At 41.5% G+C, this 21,702-nt stretch overlaps 1 protein-coding gene across 1 annotated transcript in view; it reads left to right on the forward strand.

Moving 5' to 3' along the window:
* The window catches only part of mical3a (microtubule associated monooxygenase, calponin and LIM domain containing 3a), an 88,949-nt gene that overhangs the window by 65,047 nt on the left and 2,200 nt on the right, over positions 1-21,702 (forward strand). Inside the window, 19 exon segments of the mRNA XM_051073524.1 lie at positions 430-625; positions 1,144-1,442; positions 1,764-1,856; positions 2,468-2,638; positions 3,092-3,154; positions 4,377-4,414; positions 4,416-4,452; positions 4,547-4,660; positions 4,830-4,909; positions 4,993-7,048; positions 7,152-7,246; positions 7,828-8,001; positions 8,640-8,642; positions 9,115-9,165; positions 9,926-10,033; positions 11,723-11,816; positions 17,418-17,483; positions 20,344-20,443; positions 21,516-21,589. Coding sequence (XP_050929481.1) covers positions 430-625; positions 1,144-1,442; positions 1,764-1,856; positions 2,468-2,638; positions 3,092-3,154; positions 4,377-4,414; positions 4,416-4,452; positions 4,547-4,660; positions 4,830-4,909; positions 4,993-7,048; positions 7,152-7,246; positions 7,828-8,001; positions 8,640-8,642; positions 9,115-9,165; positions 9,926-10,033; positions 11,723-11,816; positions 17,418-17,483; positions 20,344-20,443; positions 21,516-21,589 — 3,912 coding nt within the window.

A 21,702-nucleotide genomic window follows, 5' to 3' on the forward strand; every position in this document is an offset into this window, starting at 1 on the left:
TAAAATGGTGTGTTGTTGTCAGTTTGTCCTAAAAATACAAAGTTGCTTTGGTTTAGTGGGAGTAAATGAGAAAAAGTAATTTTACGATAAATCTGTGTGGAAATGCACGAGTTTCATTCTTGGTTGTGTGATGGATTTGATGCTACTAGACTCCAGAGTTTTTTTTTAATCTGTAATCACAGTTTTCACAAATAGAGACACAGTGGATTTGGTTTAGTCCAGTTTATCTCTGCAGTTAGGAGCTCAGTTGTGCCCTTACAAGCAGTCCTGCATGGCACCTGCACTGCAGAGAGTTATGCTCTCTGCCCCTGCCTCTGTACTGTTGCACCTGCCCGATTCTCAGTTGTGTTTTGTGCTCTCTTTCCTTTCTGCCTTCTTACATCCAACCTGCTGCCCGCCCTGATGTCATCATTCCACTGGGGGTCTCAGCACCGGAGGTCAACGGGCTGCAGGAGCCGAGCCTAGTCAAACGACTGCGGGGGACTCCAGAGCGCATCGAGCTGGAGAACTACCGTCTGTCCCTGCAGAGGGAGGAGGAGCTGGAGGAGGTGCCCGAGGAGACGCTGGCAGAGCACAACCTCAGCAGTGTGCTGGACAAGGCCACAGATGCTGACTTGGGCTCCAGGTAGGAGCATAGCAACAAGAAACACGTATTTTGATTATAGCAAATTCTGAGAATCCATTAATGGTTTCAGTGATTTATTAGTTAAAAATGCCAACTTTTCCCTATTTCCATTGAATGTTTCCAATGAGGATATGCAGTCTTTTTCCTCTTTTCTGTCAGTGTAAATATAATATCTTTGGACTAATTGGACAAAAGATGTCACCTTTGCCTCGACAATTAATAGAAAACTTAATAGTTAATCCACTGGAAAAAAAACAATTAATGAAAAATGCGAATATGAAAATAATTGTTAGTTAGAGATCTAGTGCATATTTCTGTTGACTCCTTAACACCCGATGCAAAGAAATTACAGAGGAACATAAAGAAAGTACAAATTTGCAGCTACTTAAAGAAAATGGAAAATTAGAGCCACTGTGAAATACAATACGAACACACTGACGTTTGTTTCTATACTGACGCTGTCTGTTGTCTGCAAAACTTGCGTACTTGCTCTAACACTGTATTCTGTTGTCCAACAGTAGCTCAGAGTCAGACATGGAGGAGGAGGATGAGCAGGAGGATCAGGATCAAGAGGAGGGGGAGGTGGAGGTGGAGGCAGAAGTTGAGCAGCAACCTCCCAGTCCCTCGGACCTCGGCGGCGTTCCCTGGAAGGAGGCGGTAGAGCTCCATGCCAAACTGAGGGGCGACCGCGACGATGAGGGGGAGGGCGAGGCTCTGGGCGATGTGGGCAGCAGAGACGGTGAAGCAGATGAGGAGGAGGACGAGGAGGAGGAGGAGGATGAAGATGAGGATGAAGACGAGGAGGAATCGAGTGATGGTAAATTTATTTTTCCCTCTTGGTGCAATCCTTGAAGACTGGGAACAGCAGCAGTTTCCTTTTTCTGTATGTTTACACCCCTGTCCAGTCTCCATTTGTCCTTTTTAGGACAATTCAGAACTGCTCTTGCTTTTTATGGAAATCTGTTTCATGTGTAGTGTCACTGTCTCACACATTGTTCTCCTCATCCCCTGCTTCTTTCCTCCTTTTCTACCCCCTCCTCTTCATTACGTACCCCCATGTCCACTGTGTTGCACGTATGTTTGTATATGTTTTTTTTTTTTTTTTTTCCTTGGGGCCTCTGTCTCCCCCTGCTGGCAGAGGGGGATTACTGCCCCTGGGATAGAGAGCTCCAGTCAGGCCTTTGGCTGGAGAAGTACCTCACAGATGAAGAGGATGTTGGTACATTTAAAGGTAGCAGCAGAACTGCCTGTGGATGTGTTTGCAGTAACTCTGAGTGTGATTTTTAATCCTGGCTGGTTTGGGTTTCATTTTCAAGGATTTCTAGAAATAGGCGTGGCTTTCCTCTCTTTTTTGTGTGTTTTTTAGTTTGTTGGTTTGCAGTTGTGTTTTAAAGGAATGTGTGTTTCTTTTTACTTTTACTTAATGCCGCTGTTTTTGTATATGGCTTTAAAGTACTAATCTGATAAATGCCAGATATCTTTTGTGTTTCCCCTCTAGGTGCTGCAATTATGGTTTGGTATTGAGTGGCAGAATTGTTCTGTTCAACAAATGGAAATTATTTCTTTATTTAACCTTATATCTTTGAAGCTCACTGTTATGGTTTAACTTTTTTGCAGTCTAGTGCATGCAGCCTCCCTCTTCCTCACCTCTGATGATGTTTTCATTGCCACTGTATTCTAACTTTCTTTCTACCTCTCCCTCATTTTTGCCCTTTCCCTCCTCTCTTCTTCCTCCTCCTCTGTGTTTCTCTCATCATTTCTGTCTCCCCTTTCATGGTCCGCACAACTTCACCACAACCCAAAAAACACAACACTGCAACGTACGCTGACACCCTTATTTAGCCAGGAACCTACAGATCCAACAAGTCCTGCAGCCTGTGGATCCCCAGGCCATTCCAGGTTTGGTGAGAACACACCTGGACTCTGTGGGAGACAAGGATGGCCAGCCAGCCTCGGCCTCCCAGCTCTCTCAACCCCCTCAACCCTCTGAGCTCACCCAGCCCTCCCCCACAGGTAAACCACCCAGAGGAGATGAACACCTGGGAAGGCTGTGGGGCCTCACAATATTAAGGAGCAGGGTCTCATTTCATCAGTGTGGCTGCTGCTGTTCTGTTTTAATGTCTGTCTGCAACAGGAGGACCCACCTCCCCCAACTAACCCACCTGTTGTTTTTAATCATCTTTGATTTTGTACATTTTTGTCACATTGCTTTTCTTGGAATGTCTAATTTTGTGTTTCGGTCTTTTAATTTTGTCATTCAGAGTTGCTGTCGGTCCACTGGGGTGAATGTAACGTTCTTCAACCATGTCCCAGTGCACCACATAACCCCCTTGTCAATTCTTTTTGATTTTGTTCTGCTTTGTTCTTTTGTGTTCTGCTATGTCCTTTCCCATGTGTCTAATTACTTTACTGTTATTTCCCTGCCATCTATCCCTCGTTGTTCTGTATCTTCTGGTTTGAATGTAGCACCTGCCCACACATCCGCCCGACACGAGGCAGTGAGAGTCTGGTTGGAGTCCATGTCTGGAGGTAGCTCAGACTTCAAAGGGATCATGACATCCCGTCTTAGACTCGTACTCTATCTGTCTGTCGGCTGGCCTTTTCCTGGAGCATGCAGAAATATGTGCAGAGACCAGTAAACTCACAAAGCATGCATGCTATAAGGCTGCAACTCTGGAGAGTTCTGCTCTCTTGGGATCAGATCAGCACCTGTGTTTCACCTTTCACAACCCAACCTCTCATCCTACCCTTTCCAACTTCCAAACATGTATTTTCTTTTCACTTACATAGTATATTGTACTGCAATGTAATGTATTCCAGAGACAGATGAGCTAACAAGGCTTGAAAACACTTAGTACAACAGTGTTTCTTGTCCTTGTATTTCATTGGAATCCATTGTCGCTCTTATTATATTTTTGGACTAACCCCTTAATGGCACTTGTACTTGCACAAAGTTCAGAGAATGAGGCCACTGAGGTACTTTATCAACTGTTTAAAAGCTTGAATGAATGGAATGAGAGTCCTACACTGTATTTGGATTCATGGGCAGTGCTTGTGTTCTGGGTTAAAAGCTTAGTAAAGATCTCCTTGTGCTCAGACCTACTAGAATCAGATGTTCTTCCAGTATGCGTGTGTGCACCCACATGAACAATGGCTCATTTAGTGCATTTAGCACAAGTGATGGCAAATGTTGTGACATTATTTCAAAATTGCATGAATTAACCGTGTGAGTCATTTCCCCGTTTCAGTTTTTGTCAGAAAAATAAATCTCTTCCAGCACGTTTTGTTTACACGAGGGGTTTCTGCTCACCTCTTAACCAATGTCATTAACATTCTGGTTATGCTTTTGCTTGTTTCAAATGTCATCCATTTATAAATGGATAGCTGCATGTATCTATTTACTAATGCACCCTGTGCCCATCCTTTGTTTATATTTATTGACAAGCTTATATTGTATGATTTTTATTTTTTTTTGTTCTTTTCGCTCTCCTTAAAGCTTTTGGCAGAAAAAAATGGATTTTAGTTTTGAAGCCTTTTTATCTGTTTTCAACCTTTAATTTCTTTACTCTGCTTTTCAAAATTGGTTTTGATAGTATTTTTCATTAAGCAATCTTTTTTTTTTGTTTTTTTTTTTTTAAAGATTTTTAAGAAGTTTCTGAAAAAGTTCAGTTAAGGTTAGGTTGTTAGGAAGTTGCAAAAAGTTCTCTGTAAACCTTTCAACTCATTTCTTACCATTTCTTTGTTGCGCCAGAGCCCTGTGAGGATGAAGAACTTGAAGCAGAAGCAGACAGGCCCAGATATGGAGCCCGGAACGGAGATGGATCAAGGTGAACTGTCAAACTAACACAAATAATAACAAGACCATCAGTTCTTTCACAAGAACAAAATAGCAACTCAGCATACGTTATGTATAAATTCCAGATGACATCCCTTCAGATGCAGAAGCTGAGGCTCGTTTGCACCAGTCGGAGCACGCTGAAGCACTTCCTGAAGAGGACAAGAAATCAGAAAGTGTGGGAATGGCCTCCAGTATTGGTACTTAACGTTTATCATTCTTTAAAATTGCTCACTCATGTGAAAAAAAAAAAAAAAAAAAAAAAAAAAAAATATATATATATATATATATATATATATATATATATATATATATATATGTAAATAACAAGAATAAATGACAGTACACTTTTGTTGTTTGTGCATTCAGAACCATCCAGCATTAGCCCAATGCAGAAAGAGGATGTTGTCCTTTCCCCTCTCAAACAATCACCAGAGCCTGAGACACAGGTGAGTTAATGCCAAATTTATTAAGTTGAAGATGTGTGATCGTAGTTTTGACTAAATCCTGATCATCTCTGTTTCCTTTCCAGATACCTCTTGTGAAGTCTCCTGGCACTCGGTTTTTCTCAGATCCGTTCCTATCTGAGGAGACAAAGCCTGACAGGACAATTCCTTCTCCAGCTGCCAAGAGCCCGCTGTGCCCTCCAACTGCTCCTGTCCAGGATCCTTTGTCTGTACCTTCCCCTGCTCCAGTTTCTGCTGCTGCTGCTTCTCCAGTCAAAGACTCTGCCTCGTCGCCCCCCAGCTCACTCACCAAATCACCTGTCGACAATCCGTTCAAGCCGACAATGAAGTCACCTGTCAGATCTCCCGTCAAATCTCCAGTTATCTCACCAATCTGCTCCCAGCCCACCCCCTTACCAGAGACTTGCACTCCTAAATCTCCAGTGTTCCCTCATCGCTCCATTTGTCCTCTCACGGGTAACCCCCTCTCCCCAATCTGTGCTCAGCCTTTGCCTTGTCACGAACCGTCTTCACCCCTCACCTCTGATTCTCCTGTCAGAACTCAGCCCGTCCCCGCAGTCACTTCAACGCCCATGACCAAAACTGACAAGGGCACATCGGAGCCATCAAAGTCTGAAGATTCCTCAACAGAGGAAACTCCATCTAAAAAGACAGATATCATTGAGGAATTTTGGTTAAAGAGTGCTGAGATTAGGAAAAGCCTCGGTCTGTCTCCTTTGGATCGCAGTAGCAAAATTTTAGAGAAGAGCGTTGTTAAGGCTCCAGCACAGGAACCAACCCCTGTCAAGACACAGTCTCCAGATGTTACTGAGGAACAGAAGCCTGTCTTTACGGGCCGTGCTGTCATTCGCAGACTCAACATCACTCTTGAGGGTCAGGTCATCACTCCAATTACTCCTGCAGAGCCCAAGAGTAACGGCTCTGATAAGAGGGACCTCAGCAGCAGCTCTGGCTTGGGGTTGAATGGGAGTATGGCCACGAGCCAAACTGCAAACAGCGATAGCTACAACATGTCCGACTCCACTATGCTCACCCCGCCCTCCAGTCCACCACCTCCTGTGCCTGCTAATCAGTCTCCGGCCGTGCTTAGGCAGCAGAGACACCAGGTATCCTGGAGCAACGGAACAGAAAATCTTCCATCTGAACGCGCCAAAGAGCCAGCAAAAACCAAGACTCCTGTACCGGCGCCGAGGACCCAGCTGAGCCCTGTTTCTGCACCCAAGCCTGCACCCAGGAAACTCTCTTCACCTCAGGCAGAACCAGAAGCAGCTCCAGTGGTTGTTATGAGGGAGAAAAAGAAGCCTCGACCGGAGGAGGTGAGGAAGTCGTTTGTGGAAACTGTGGAGGAGATTCCTTTTGCGGACGACGTGGAAGAGACGTATGACGAGCGGACGCCAGAAACAAGCATGAACAGGTATTACACTCCACCCACCAGCAAGCCCAGCAGGGAAAAACCTCCCATGCATCTGGCTCTAGCAATGGAAAACGGTAAACCCAATATCCCTGGCAACCAAGCCTCTAAGACCCAGAGAGCAACTCATTTCTCTCCAGAGGCCAAGGAGATCGCTGAGGAGAGAATGAGGGCCAGGGAAAAGTCTGTCAAGAGTCAGGCACTAAAAGATGCCATGGCCAAGCAGCTAAACAAAATGAAAGAATCTGACATTGACAAGGGAGCCTCGCCTAAAGTGGCCTGGAGTGTAACGCCAGATGCTGCTGGTAAAAGTAAAAAGTCAGCCGTATCTCCGAAGACGTCAGCCGTGAAAGCCCTGGAGTCAAAGAAGGCAGAGACTCTGCCGGAGCGTTTCTTCAGCAGCAACAAGAGTCTGGACAGCTCAGCGGCTTCATCTGACGGCTCGTCTACGAGTAAGAACAAGAAACGCAGTTCTCTGTTCTCACCACGCAAGAACAAGAAGGAGAAAAAAGCCAAGAATGACACCAGTAGGCTCTCCAGCACTGATGAGACACCACCCAAACACAAGTCGTTATGGAAAGCTGTGTTCTCAGGGTACAAGAAGGACAAAAAGAAAAAGGATGACAAATCGTGTCCGAGCACACCGTCCTCAAGCTCCACCACTCAGGACTCTGGGAAGAAGAGAACATCACCTCTTGGGAGATCATCAGGTGGGAGAGGTGACTGGGGCTTAAAATGTATTTTTTGAATGTGGTAAAATTTCACCAAAAAATAACGAGCCTATTATTTATCTATGCTTATTCTATGTTACAGACTTGAAATCACGCAGAAATCTGAGCTTTTCTGAGGACTCTGACCTGTCCTGTGATGACGTTCTGGAGAGATCCTCCCAGAAGTCAAAGGCAGATGTGAGTAACAATAGACAAAACTACACATCTTGGTCGTTAGGTATTTAGACACGTAGAGCTTCTCAAAGCCAGCTCAAGTTGACTGAACTCATATTTGATAGACATTTTAATCCGTAAAACATCTGCTGACAATCAGTGGAGGCCTGCTGTGCAAACCCAGACCAGTCAGCAAACTCTGGGGTGTAGTTTGATTTAGATGAAGACATGACTCATCACAGAACCTTTTGAACAGCTGCATTCATTCATTGCATATTTTTTACCTCACTTTTCTCAGCAAAATCAGGCAGTACACCATCATTTTTTCTTGTTTGAACTTTGGAAGTCAAAAGCAATGGGTCTCCTGCAGATGATGTGTTCATACAGTTACTTGAAAAGCACAACACCACTAGCATATTTAAAATGCCTGATGTCTATCCCTGGGAGGTATGCCTTTCTTAGCCTTTTCAGTCAACAGTGAGTGAGACAACATTTGTAGACAGGCTTTGTGAGGCTAGACGTGTCCTCAATGCATCCATTGCATCTGTTTCTGTTTTGCTTCCTTTAAAAACACTTTCCATTTAAATAATTTCTTCCACAATTAGCGGCATATGGACATCTTTGACCTAGTGTCAGGCATGCAGAAGGACGCGATAAAGGAGGAGAAACTGGAAAAGGAGAGAAGGAGGGAGTTAAAGGAAAAAAAGAGGGTGAAAGAGAGGCTTAAAGAAAGAGAGCGGGAAAAAGAGGTTGATCGAGAAAAGGAGAAAGACGATGAGGTATTGTGCAGTGGTGGTTAAATGATTTTGAATTTCAGATAAACATTTAGGTTTGTGAATATTCACAAGTTTACAAAGCTTGCCCCCGGCTTTTCAGGCTGACCTTGAATTAATACTAAATATTTAATTTATCCCTTTTCTCCCTCATAACAAATCATGCACCCAAATTGTGATTTAAAAACACATTTTCAGCACCACTATATGAAATGTTAAATGTATATCATATGTATTAGCAGAATTAGTAGTATGTGTGAATTCTTCAAGAGGCTGGATTCATTAAATATGCCCAGATCTCCCCAGGACTGTGCAGAAATTCAGCAGACAAAACCCCAAATTTCTATAACATGAGCTCTTTTATTTGAATTCATTTGCATTCATTATGTTTATAGCTGGAATTCAAAATTATTGTCTCAGCTGCTGCTCAGTCTGTGTGTGTGTGTATCTCGTGGTTTTTAGATAGATACAGTTGAGTTCAGGGCCAGAGGCATGAATCCATTAACCATTGTAAACACATTTAAAAAACTCAGACACGCTCCCATTTTCTTTTCTCCATTTCGAAGACATATGTGAAGAATGAATTTGACATTTTCTTACTCGTCATGAATATTGATCTGAATTCGGCTCTAACACAGCTACAGGAGGTTACAGCTGTATCATGCCTGCCAGGCCGTGTGCAATTCAATAAGAGCCCTCAGGAATCGTGTAGACTAGTCTCTAGTAGAGTGTTTACAGTTTTCCAGATCTGTGAGAGTATTAGTCAAAGTCTCATGGGGACACTTGTAGAGCTAGTACTGAAAGTAAACAAACCTTTCTTACCACTTTATGGGAAGACAGGTCTCTAAAATCCTTGGTTTTAGAATGTGTAAAATCTGTTTCTCAGAATGTGATTATTTGACTAATTTTGAATTAACATAGATGTATAAAATGTCGCTGCACCCTGTCATATTTTTGTGTTGGTGTGGGATATTAACATTGCCTGTTTTGATCATACCTGCTAAGTTATTACTTTTTTTTGTTTTATTTTGACCAATTTAACATAAATCATTAACCCATTTAATCATATCATCTGTATCATGTTTGTTTCCTCCTTTTTATGTTTTTGTCTTCCCAAAGTCTGTTTATGTTCCTCACGCACTGGCGTTCAAGAGATCGTACGCCTCAAAGGTAGTATTACATACATTCCCATTGATAACTCCCTCCACCCCTCCACCCCTCTTCGCATGTGCCAGTCTTACTATCATAACACCTCATGTGCGTCTGGCCTCAAACTAACTGCTCTCTCTGGATGCTTGTGACAAGTCGGAGCGCAGCGCCCACTCACTGACTGCTGGATATCCACTCTGTTCAAAGATAACTTTTCCAACAGCACTCACCTTTCTGGTCACAATGATAGCTCTGGTCTCTTGATAACAGAAGCTGTTTCTGTCTGACTGATAAGATATTAACTTGCCTATCTGTCACTTTGGCACTGTGGCGCAGTGTGGCCACTGGAATAACTTCGACACACTTTCCCGTCAGAGCTATTCTCTCTTTCTCCTTGTTTATGCCAGCTTTTTATGTCCTCTCAAGTCAGCTAAAAGATGAAACATCCTGCTTATTTGCATACTGTATTGCTTATTATTATGGAAGGTTTTTTGATGTGAAGAAAGTGAGAGCTGCAGTGCAGTTGATGTATGTGTTTTCTAAGATGTTTATGTTACTTTGAGATTACAATGTATAGGTCTAGAGAAGTGGGTAGATGTTCAGTAAAACTAAGTACATTGTGCTAGTTGTGGTTGATCCTCACCTACTAGAAGATCTAATCAGTTTCCCCCTCCTCTCCTGTTCAGTTTGTCCGAAGGGCCAGGGCCCTGTGGAGCCACCTTTACAGATGAGTGTCTTGTGAATGAGACTTATTTAACCCATGTTTTAATTGTTCTACCAGAAAACCTACACAGAGGAAGAGCTGAATGCCAAGCTGACAAGAAGAGTCCAGAAAGCTGCGCGGCGACAAGCCAAGCAAGAGGAACTCAAGAGACTGCATAGAGCCCAGGTAACTGATGAAGAGCAACTTTACCCGTTACCCAGAGACCCAGTGCAGGGCATCAGCCCACATGCTGATTAGCTATAGATATGTATGTAACTTTACAACATGACAGAACAGGATGGTATTCTGTCTTTTTCTGCACTGTTTTTAATGATATCATTCCAGGAACTTACAGAGGTTGTTTACTGAATAGCTTTTCAACCACATAGAAAAGGGTGTTGACATGAAACAGTGTCACAGTTATTCATGTCATGCATGTAGAAATTGTTATGTATCAGCCTATATATCTAAATTGAGTGTACTAGAAGAAGGCCACATTATTATTGCTGTCACTGTTACTGAGTTGCCCTATTTTTTTTTTTTCTTTTTTTGGACCATATGGTCACTCTGATGTGACTCAGTCCTCTTGGAATGAGGCCAAATTCATCCTTTGGTCAGGAAATCCACTGTGATTGATGTTGTAACTCTGCAGTCAGGCTCCCAATCCACTGACTCAGCACTAAGCTGTCTCTTCTTCTGGAGCTGTGGTTAGCTGGCCTGAATTTTGCTTCCTTTTAGTGGCTATTTGCAGAACCCAAACCACTGCTGCTTATTTAGCTCACATTTCTGCACAGCACTGATAAAGTCAAGCTTTGACTGAGGATGTTTGAGTCAGAGGAAACAAACTTTTCACACTCTCTGCTCATTTTCTCTTTCTGCCTCGTACACCCACCCAATTATCATCTATCAGTGGTAGTAGAGTACTGTGCACACGGTATCATTAATATGAGACGCAAAAGGCAACTCTCTTTTCTCACCAAATGGATCTCTGTGAGATGAAATTGCCAATAGTTCATTAAAAAACAGCAAAAGCCATTCTATGGGTAAAAGTGGTGAACTGGTCATCCAGACACCTTTTTTATTTATTACACCCTTATTATATGTAGCAGTCAGTAACCAATGGTGACAGAGACTGCAGTAATTCATCACTGTAACTGAATTATTCTAAATAATGAAAATAATAATTCCTTTCAAAATGCTCATGCCTCTTTAAGGGGTGACAGTCGTATTTTATCATTAGTTTACATTTTTTAAATAATATCAGAATTTTGTCATACCTGCTGCTTTACATGATACTCATCAGATGGTTTAGCCTTAGCATTTAAATATTTGAGTGTTTCAAAAAGCCAGACATTTCAGTTGCCCCCATGCTGTATGGCAAGAAGAGTTATATATAGACAGGGTTGGGAGCATGTTGAACAGAATCAGAAATCTTGCATTGCCTTCATTACTGCCTCCTTTTACTTGCCACTGCCAATAACAAGTGAGAGCATCATGGGGACAGAAGAGGGAGAACAATTAAATATTAATATTAATAGAAAGCCATGAAATTATATTTTTGATGCCAGTCAGAGCAGACTCACTTACTTGGAGACATCAATACAGTTCTAATGAGCTGTACTCCCATTGCGCCTGAAGACATTTATTTTTTAATGAGAGTAAACTGTTGCATCAATGGAATGTGAGATGTAACCTCTGCAGCTGCCTCCCATTGAAAGTCTTGGGACAAATCAGTTGTAATTAACGGTGGATGCTATTGTTTTGTGTGTCTGTGTGAGAGAACTTGAGTTTGGGTATAATTTACTTGTGCTACTGTGTGTTGACGCTTGCGTGCATCTCATTAATAATGTGACCCTGCCCGGCTTTTCTGCTCAGATTATCCAGAGGCAGTTGGAGCAGGTGGAGGAGAAGCAGAGGCAGCTGGAGGAGAGGGGCGTAGCTGTGGAGAAAGCTTTGAGAGGAGAAGCAGGTAACAACTTGTTACTTACACCCTCATACATGTAAAACAAAAAGTAGTCTAGCTGTCCCACATGGTGCGGTGTACCAGTAATGCTGCTACAGAGACATAAAATCCATTTTCAGTCAACCAAAGCGTGTAGTAAGTTTCCTTACTCTCTTATTATTAACACTTTACAAGTGACTTACTTTATGTACAACAATTTAATCTTGTTTTTGTGTCAGTGCTGGCTCTGTGAGACCATGTTTGATCTTTATATGATAAGAGTTCAGTCCCTCTCGAGCTCCTAAGGGAATAACTATGATATTGATTATTAAGATGATATAACATAGAATTGCGTTACCTCAGAAAAGTTGTCCCTTTACAATCATTTAGATTGTGTTGAAATTACCGTCTGTATTTGCCATTTATTCAGTTGTGCTGAGGCCTATTGCAGCACATAGATTTGTGTGCAGAAAGACATGTTTATTTCTCGAAGTGTAATAAACCGAAATTGATTTTGACAAGGGACTATCACAGACAATATACTTCTGAGATGAAGAATACATTATTTAGTAGCGAGCAGCACAGTTCATTATTTTTGTTCAGTTTCATAAGCGTGTGGAGCATGAATAGTGCTCAGTAGCAATAACACGTCATTTAAGTGATGTGAGTTTTGTATGCAAGAAAGGTACTGAGGTTATCTCATCCTCCGTAGAGTCGACAGTGCATTCCTTCCTAATTTACGCAATAGTGATGGTAACAGAATAAAATGAAAGTTTTTATCATGCAAATGCATGCATGTAGACGCATTGAACGTTTCTTTAAATTTGGCCATTTTCCCACCAACCCAATAACTGTTTACTTTTCCCCATCAGCTGTTTCTACAATAAAATGTTTGAGTCTGTTTTAACTTGTTTACTACTCTACTCTCTTAAAGGATTGTATAAAGGTACTTATACATTACCCAAACAGCACAAAAGAAGATCAGGTATTAGATTTACTGTAGTTTCCTTTTATTTATTTATTTTTAATGACATGTGACACTGTTATGTAGGCTCCATCTGTGGTGACACACTGCAACAGTTCTCCATCTCTGAACATGTTGATTATCTGTTCGTTCATGACATGTCCACCATTGTCAGTCCGAGCTGCATGCGAATCAGGAGAATGTGTGTCCCGACATAGATTTGTGTGTGTGCTCATTCTGGATATGTGTTTTGTCCCCTTCACTGCCTCTCAATGAGGAGAGTTTCTGTACTCTGATCAAGACTCAGATCACGTTGCGTTATTTCTTAAATGCAATCAGAATGCAAGAAATCAAATTTAAATTGGTTTGCAGGCTGACAACTTCTTTATTAAAATATTTTCTGCAAATATTTGCTACGGCTGAGTGACTTTATACAGATACTCGCTGAGATCTTATCTAATATCTTTTTTTTATTATGGCGAGCAACCACTATCCATACTTGTCTCTAACTTTATCTGTTGCACTCAAAGGTCTTGCTTAACACTCAGCTGCTCTTTCAGTCAGAAATAAGTATTAAATCATTGTATTATTGTTATGGAACATTGGTGCACATGAATTGGATAGTACATAACTGGAAGCTTCTCATTGTTTGAGCAAACTATAACTTTGTCAAATGAAAAGTGTAATACATAATAATACAACCAAGCAACATTTTCCTCCATATGTCAGCACACACATCACAGCCCAAGAGGCTTTGTGTGAAATTAAGCAAACTGAACCAGTACACAGCAATACAGCAAATCTATGTAGCAGTCTCGTTATTATTTTGGGAGATGCCATGTACTGTAATATTGCACAAGAAACATTTGACTGCATTATGCACTGTGGTGAGTACTGATGGACTCTCTTTGTTCCGAGTGTTGCTGCAGTGTGTGTGTTTGTGTGTGTGTGTGTGTGTGTCTCTGTGTGTTTGCAAGAACGTGCATGACTTGCTGGAGAATTTTATGTGTGCGTGTGTTTGTGTGCCCAGTTTGGGGCCGTGTAAAATAACTCCTATCTCTAATATATCCCTGTCATTGTAGACTATTGGGGAGATTCTAATTACAGTGAAATCCTGGACTTGCATCTGGGCGGTATGTATTTCAAATCTGTCGCTTTAAAACTAACCTAATGGCTAACCCAATCTGTCCCCCCCCCCCCCTTCTTTTTATTACTTGAGCTTTGTACCTCTCATATCTACTTCAACTGGCTGGCTGACTGGCTGGCTGGCTGATTGGCTGGCTGGCTTTTAGCCGCATTGCAATACTTTCTGCTCCTATACCTCTCCCTCCCTCTTCCCCCATTCTCCATCCCTCCACCCTCACTGGGTTTTTAGTTCACACACTCTTTACATCAAACAGAGATCAGACACTTGGCCTCATGCTGTCCTCTTAAGATCGTCTTTGATCTCTATAAACTTATGAATGATGAATGAATGAATTAATGAGTAACTTTTATTTGTCATTCCTCAGCAAGCAGACTTCACAATACAAACTGAGGTAGAGATGCAAACTGCGACATATTGCAGAGACATACATTATTGCACTCAGTGAAACACTGCATGTGCTGAGGACCACTCCAACAGTGACAACAAAATGAAAACAGTAACACAATAAAAACAAAACAGAATAATCCACTGACATTGTTAACCATACAAATTCATATGACATACAGAACATTTTCCTGTTAAAAATGCAGTGGAAATACGTAATACACCATAAACAGATGGGTAAACAGTGTAAGTTTGTGGGATTCTGATTTTAAGGATAAGGCTGGTGGTATTCTGTATTTTTTGTCAACAAATCCCATGAAAAGACCAAACCCAGCAATTGATCCTGTTCTACCACGTATTCAAAGTCCAGTATATCACATTTCTCTCTGACACAAAGCTGTTGCATTGGGTGGACATGGGCAAGTAGTTTATTTTGGGTCATTCTAACATATCCCATCCTGCTGTCATAAACTAGAGCACTAAATGTATATTACTCTGTGGCTGAAAATAGTTCCCAATAGGTGCACTGTTTCTCCTGTTGTAGTAACACTCGCTAAAAACTACAGTGCTCAGTTGCTTTTAAGGCTTTTTTCTTCTTTTTTAAAAAATGGAACTATAAATTAAAGTTTCTCATTCTCATGAGGAGCATAGAGGCTTGGCCCATAGTGGCACAGAGGGGGTCAGGAAGTGAGAAAGTATTTAGAAATGGACAACAGAATTATTGTTTTTGGTCTTTCCACTGGATTTGTTCATGGTAACAAAAATGTAAGACCAGCCTTATCGTTTGAAATTGTTACAAGGACCACAAAACCATTAGTCAATGGAGGCATTCATTTATCTACCATTTTATCTGCATAACATCTCAATTTTAATTTTGAGCAGCCTTGACATGATATTCTTCTACATTAAACATAAGATTATATGATCTGATATTTTTGGTTCCATCTCACTTAGCATGATTGATTGTTTACAGTGAGTATATATATATTATATATATTTTTTGTACAAAAAATATCATAGATGAAGAAAAAGCACATTATCATTCAAAAGAGGCAGATGATGCAGTACGCACACATTCACAAACACAGAGCACCCCTTACCCACATACACAGTGAAAGTATTGTACAACCTGTCCTGACTGACTCATACTAAACTGCTAGCCTGGCTCTTAGCTTCCCCTCAGAGCTCTGTGCTGCTGATAGCTCTGTCCTGTAGTCCCAGCAATGGCTCCTTTCTCATACCTGCTCAGTTGCATAACTCCCAGAGTGTGTGTGTGCGTGTGCGTACGTGTGTGTAGAGTATGTGCTAATAGGCAATGTTGCAACCCTTGACCCTTAGCTGCTTTCTCTAAACTGTGATTAGTCAGCAGTAACACTGTGTCCACCGTGACTGGGTGGGATGTCTCGTGATATATGTTGTCGTCTTGCAGACTGTGGCCATGTTTGAATATGAGTGGAATGCATCTTTTCCTCCTCGTGTCTGCTGTGAAGTCAGCAGGCATTTGTTTGAAAGCTGTGTTCACTTCCAAGTTATTCAGTGTTGGTGGGATCTCTCAACAGGAGGTAGAAAAAAAGTTCACTTCCAACATATTTGAGCAGGGCCTGTGCTTCTCTGTGGTGTTTGTCCTGCTGGTTGTTGTCACTCATCAAACAGTAGATTGCGTGGAGTTTGATAAAAAGACGAGTATACTGTATGTACACAAAACCTGACAGGGTGACCACAGGCGTGAGGTGTCACATATAGCGTCGTTTTTAAACTGGATGCGGTGTGTCTGCTCGCTGCATAGCTCGTAATTAGTCTTCTTTGTCTTACTTGATCAAGGGATGAGGAACTATTGCATTTTGACTAGGTACCAGATGGTAAGGTGCATAGTTGCTTTATCAGCATGGCTGTACATGAGCCCTGCAGGGGGCACCAAAACTAAAGCTAGGATTTCTATGTCTGTACTGAGGCTGCTAGTTTTATGTCATTTTCCTTTTAATTTTCATCCTCTACTTGAATAAGTATTACACAGTTAAGGATTTATTGAGCATTCACTGGTAACGATGCATTTCATAACCATATTTGCATGATTTGGTGGAGCCATAAAAATTTCATTAGGACTCTGATCTGTCCAAAACAGATATTCTAAATGGCAGTTCTCCTTTTTTTTTTCTCTGTGATAGTCCCTTGTGGTAATTATCTTTCAGCTCCTTCACCCTCCAACCTGAAAACCTTGTGTCAGCCTTCTATTTGTGTCATGTAATAATGCATCTTTTTTTAATCAAAGATTTGTCTCCCTTGATTATCTCCCTGAAGCTCTTTTTCCCCATTTTAAGTTATTTATTCTTCATCCTACACTTATTTCACAGTCGTAATTTGGGGGCTTATTAAGGTAGCATCCAATATCTATGATCTTACTTTTTGTTTTTGAGAAAATCAGTTTTGCGGGTGCATATTAGAAAAAAAGTCCTAATTTGCACTTCAAATGGAGCGACACTTCAAAAGTCACCACACTGGAAACAAATTGAGTCGGGTGGTCTAAACATGTTAAAGTACTGTTTACAAGGAGAGGCTGAAACATCTTTAAAGAAGAAGCAATTATCTGTGTCTGTGAGGAGAGATGGATCTCCTGGTGATCAGTAATGGCTTTTATAATGGGATTAAACTCTTGTGGACTGTAATAAACACTGGGCACATAACAGACATAGAGTGCCGTTGTCTAATTGAAGATTATCTGAAGAACTACAGATGCAAGATCAAACAGGAGGATTATTTTCCCTCTCTGTGCTCCAGGTTTTCTGTCTTCTCTAGTTTCCGTTTCCTGTTTTTACCCCTTTTTTCCATTCCTCACCCCACACAAATGATCTCTCCCACCTCCTCTCTCTAGGTGATTTGTCTTCTCCCTCTCACAGTGCTCCTGCCCTCTTTTGATTTTCTCCTCGATGTTCTTTCTCCCTCATCACACCCCTCTTTCCCCTCCTTGCCCTTGTAATTTCCCCCTCCTCCCACAATCTGTGTCCTCCATTCTTTCTCTTTAACACCTCTGCTATTCCTCCTGCATTATTTCCACCATTCTCTCTCTCTTTCTCTCACCCACCAACGCACCCATCTACACCACTCCCTCACACTCTTTCCCTCTGTCTTGTGGAAGTTGAGCCCTTTGTGGGGATGCCACGCCGAAGACCTCTCTCCTTCTGCCCCTGCTGTTCCCCTGAAGGTAACGTAACCCTCGCCGCCTCTGTTGACGGTTGTGGCGGGTTACCATGGCAACCATAAGGACCTCCAGAACCGCGGTTAACACCCCCTCCCCCGCCGCCCCTCTCCCCCATCCTCTTCCTCCTGTCCTCAACGTTTGTGTCTGATCAGGCTTAGTAGATTTCCCCAGAATCTTCCCAAAACTCACTGAGGTACTGCTCAACATTTTTCATGAGGAAATTGATTAAATATGTCAGAAGCAGCTCAAAATGTACACAGTTTCATTCACTGCATCAGAATGCATGCTTTTACAGTTATTGGTCAGTTGATGATTTTTTTATTCTTGCATACCATGGCAATACACAGAATTATCTTATCTACGAAGTCTGGAGTTGCAAGACTGTAGACTGTAGCCGCTATTGTTACTGAAACACTAATATATTCAAATCTTGGGGTGGATGTTCCAGACCTGAACAGGTATTTTTAGGGTTATGTAACCTGTAACACAAAATGATGTAGTTATATTACAATATTACAACCTTGACTTGGGCAGCTTGCCACCAAACTGGCCTACTTTTTATTTAGTTAGGCAAGAAAACATGATTATGGGAGGACTATGATCATCTTAGTTTAATAGGCTCAGCTTGAAATGCAATGGCTGGTAAGTTGTGACTGTCGAAACCAAAGGTCATTTTACTTTATTGCAACTAGATTGAACGTGAAACTTATTTTCTTTTTGAGTTGTTACTGGGACATAGCTCTCTGATCAAAGACTTGTCAGAGCTGTTCATATAAATGAAGACATTTAATGTTTAAGGCAACATTATCCAAAAAGCCTTGGTAGAAAAAAATGTCATCACAACTCCTCTCCTGAAATGAACATTTAAAAAACTGGCTATTGGGCAGGTTGTAGGCTTTGATTGTTGCTACTTTATGCCAGTCATATCTGGCAGCACTGCTTTTGTGCCTAGTTCTGGTTGGTAAGTCATGAATAGCCAATCACTGTGCAGGGGTGGGGTTTAGGAAATGGTCAATTATAGCCCAGCACCACATGAATTCGTATGGATATGTGGTTGTAGTTACTATACAAACTAATATTTTCATGACCACACAGGTTTAGTGTCTCAGAAAGGAGGTATAGATTACTCTAAGTAACTGTCTTCATTTGAGGGGAAACTACTTTGCCGTTGTGTGTCTTTAATCAACAGCATGTGTTTTGTTTTCTGTTTGGTTGAAGTGACTCGTAAAGCTGCATAGCCCTTTGCAGTATTTTGTTTATAGGAGTTTTGGTCCTTATCCTTTGAATAAATGTCAGAAGTGTCATGTAATCATAAAACGATAAAACAACTAAGTGGTGAATGCCTTAGTGGCTAGCTCGCAGACAAGTTTGTGGTTCAAGGAGTGAGAAACTTGCATGGTGTGATTTGTTATAAATATTCAAATCTTACATAAAACAAGTCTTAAATTAACGGATTATCTGGTATGTTCCCGTATCTAACACCTGTCAGTGGAAAGTTTGCCCGAGCTTCTAATCCATGTAAAGAAACATGCTTTTATTTTTGTGTGTGAGCTGTTTTTTTTATTCCTTTATTGCCATTTTTGCTTTGTACCGGTGGCTCTTCTGTCCTTTCTGTTTGGAGCCTTGGGCTGAGGGTTGTTGGTGGTGGAACAGGTTGAAATAGTATAAGTGAAAAAGATAAAAAGCCATTGTAGGATAGGTGGAAACTCAGCCTTGCTTTTGTAATTCCTTCTTTGTCTCCACATGTTGTATTCCTCTCCAGTGTGGGCAGCTCTGCTTCAGCTTTGCTTCTCTTTGTCCCTTGTCTTTTAATTAGCAAGAACCAGCCCCCGAGACCACAACCATGCAATTTATGTGTGTACAATGTTTTTCCTTTTCGTTTTGCAAGAGCCTCCTCTTCCCCAGCTAAGTATGTCACGCTGCATTGAGGTTTGCCCTTCGGTCTTCCATTGAAACTGCTTGGCTCCACCTGCTGCAGTCAGATAAATGAAAGGATGCATCGCCCCAGCAGCAGACCTTTCTAAGCATGCCACATAGACTGGTCTTCTCTGCATACAGTGGGACTACAGGAGAAGCGTGCAGCTGCTCCGTGCTCTGACCGATTGTTCTGATTATGAAAACTACACAACTGCAATGCATGATGCCAGTAGCACTGAACATGCTTCTCCGTGAGTTAGACTTAATAGAGGAGTATGAACTTCTCTATTGGTCTCAATGACAAGTCATCCCATGAACATTTGAACTTGTAATTGAAATATTTAAAGGCAGCAGAATAATGATGATTTTTTTTTCTACCCTCAAACCGTTCAGCATGTATGGGATCTAAAGGGATTTTATTTCGGCTGGTGGGTCAATATGTGGGCAGGGGAGGATGGAGAATTTTTAAAGGTCCTTGGTCCTTACTTCTCTATATTAACTTGGATACTGATTGGTGTGTTTGTTTTTTACAACTTACCCACTGAAAAAAGCTGATAGGAGGAGGTAGTTGCTCCCAAAGAGCAGCTACATCTGACACTAAGTCCAAACTGGGTAACACAAATTCTCAACTTTGTAACAACAGGTATTGTCTGTTTGTGTGTGTGTGTGTGTGGGTGGGTGGGTTGTGTGTGTATGTGTACACGCACTTGCCAAAGTTGAAACCGAGTAGCTCCACGCCATCTTCTGTGCGCCATCTTTGAGTATGGCGCAATTGACCACGTTGGTGTTGAGTCCATCCTTCCACCTCACCATCCCTCAGCGAGGACATCCTGGCTTGGCTGTCATTGCACTTCCTGTGTTGGTCCTTGTCTGTGTTATATCAGTGTCAGTGTCCCCCAGCCATCTGATTTCTCACCCCCACTCTGTGCTTCCTTCTTTCCTCCAGGCATGGGCAAGAAGGACGATCCCAAACTAATGCAAGAGTGGTTCAAGCTGGTGCAGGAGAAAAATGCCCTGGTCCGCTATGAGTCTGAACTCATGATATTGTAAGTACATTACTGGACTTTTGAGATGGGTAAGCTAACTGGTGAACTGATGAGTCAAATGTACTTTTCATTTCCAAGAAGCTTTGTTTGGTGGTTGCTATGCCAACTCTTTTACTGACTATGGAGAGGGTTGAAATTGCTTACATATTCATATGTAAGTGCCCTTGCACTAATAAAAAGTAGTAAAATGGCCATAAATTGGTGAACAAGATCAGACATCTGTAGTAACACTAAGTAGTTGTACTTTCTAAAGATTAATATTCATTACCTTCAGCTTCACTTTGTCTGACCTCAGTTGTACTTGCAACTTGATGTGAAGAGTAGCTTGTACTTGTGGAATTTTCTTTTAAACCAATAAAGGTATGTTTACATTCAGCATTACTCACTGAAATGCATTGTGTCTCCTGAAAACATGAAGTGCATTCTGTTCCTCATAAAACATTTACAAAGCTGATTTGTCTTAAACGTTGGAACCTTACATTGTATACAACTATGTTAACTAGCTAGCACTCTCCTCCTTCTCCTTCAGTGCTATGTATCTTGGAGCATTGGAGTCTGGATTGTTAATCGCATCACCTGTTTGCATGTGTGTGCATGTGCATGGACAAAAAAACAAAACAAATACAAAACATTAGCATGTTAGCTTGCTATTTTATCATTGTTCTCACAGTGCAGCTGAGGCTGATGGTTATGTGGTAAAATAGTTTTTGAGGGAGAGCTTTGACCTACTGATGTTGAGTCATCACCAAAATTGGTAGGAATTATCTTTGAGGACCATGTCATAATCATTTTGCAACATAATAAAATGATATGACAGGAGATGACATTCAGAATCCATTTAGAGAACTACCTTTATTACATTCTGACAAATAATTAAATTATCCAGTGTTTCCTCATTATCAGTTACTGAAAGCTTTTAGATGAATTCATCTTTTTTGGAACAACTCATGATTTAAAAAAAAATCCTGGACAGATAAATGAAGACATAGCCAAAAAACATAAATGTTGAAAGCTATCGTCCATCAGTGGAACAAACATTGCTTGTCCAACTTGTTTGTTTTTTTCCCCCAAGTGCCAGAGAGCTGGAGCTGGAGGACCGACAGAGCCGACTGCAGCAGGAACTCAGGGAAAGAATGGCTGTGGAAGGTAACATGAATGTTAATTAACTAACAGCCCCATATCATAGCTCTGAATGTGCTTCTTTATTAATACACTATAATCTGTCCTCTATCTCTTCTCTTTAATTCCTTGTTTTCCCT

The sequence above is a fragment of the Lates calcarifer genome, linkage group LG10 (assembly GCF_001640805.2).
Source record: "Lates calcarifer isolate ASB-BC8 linkage group LG10, TLL_Latcal_v3, whole genome shotgun sequence".
In the NCBI taxonomy this organism is placed as follows: Eukaryota; Metazoa; Chordata; class Actinopteri; family Centropomidae; genus Lates; species Lates calcarifer.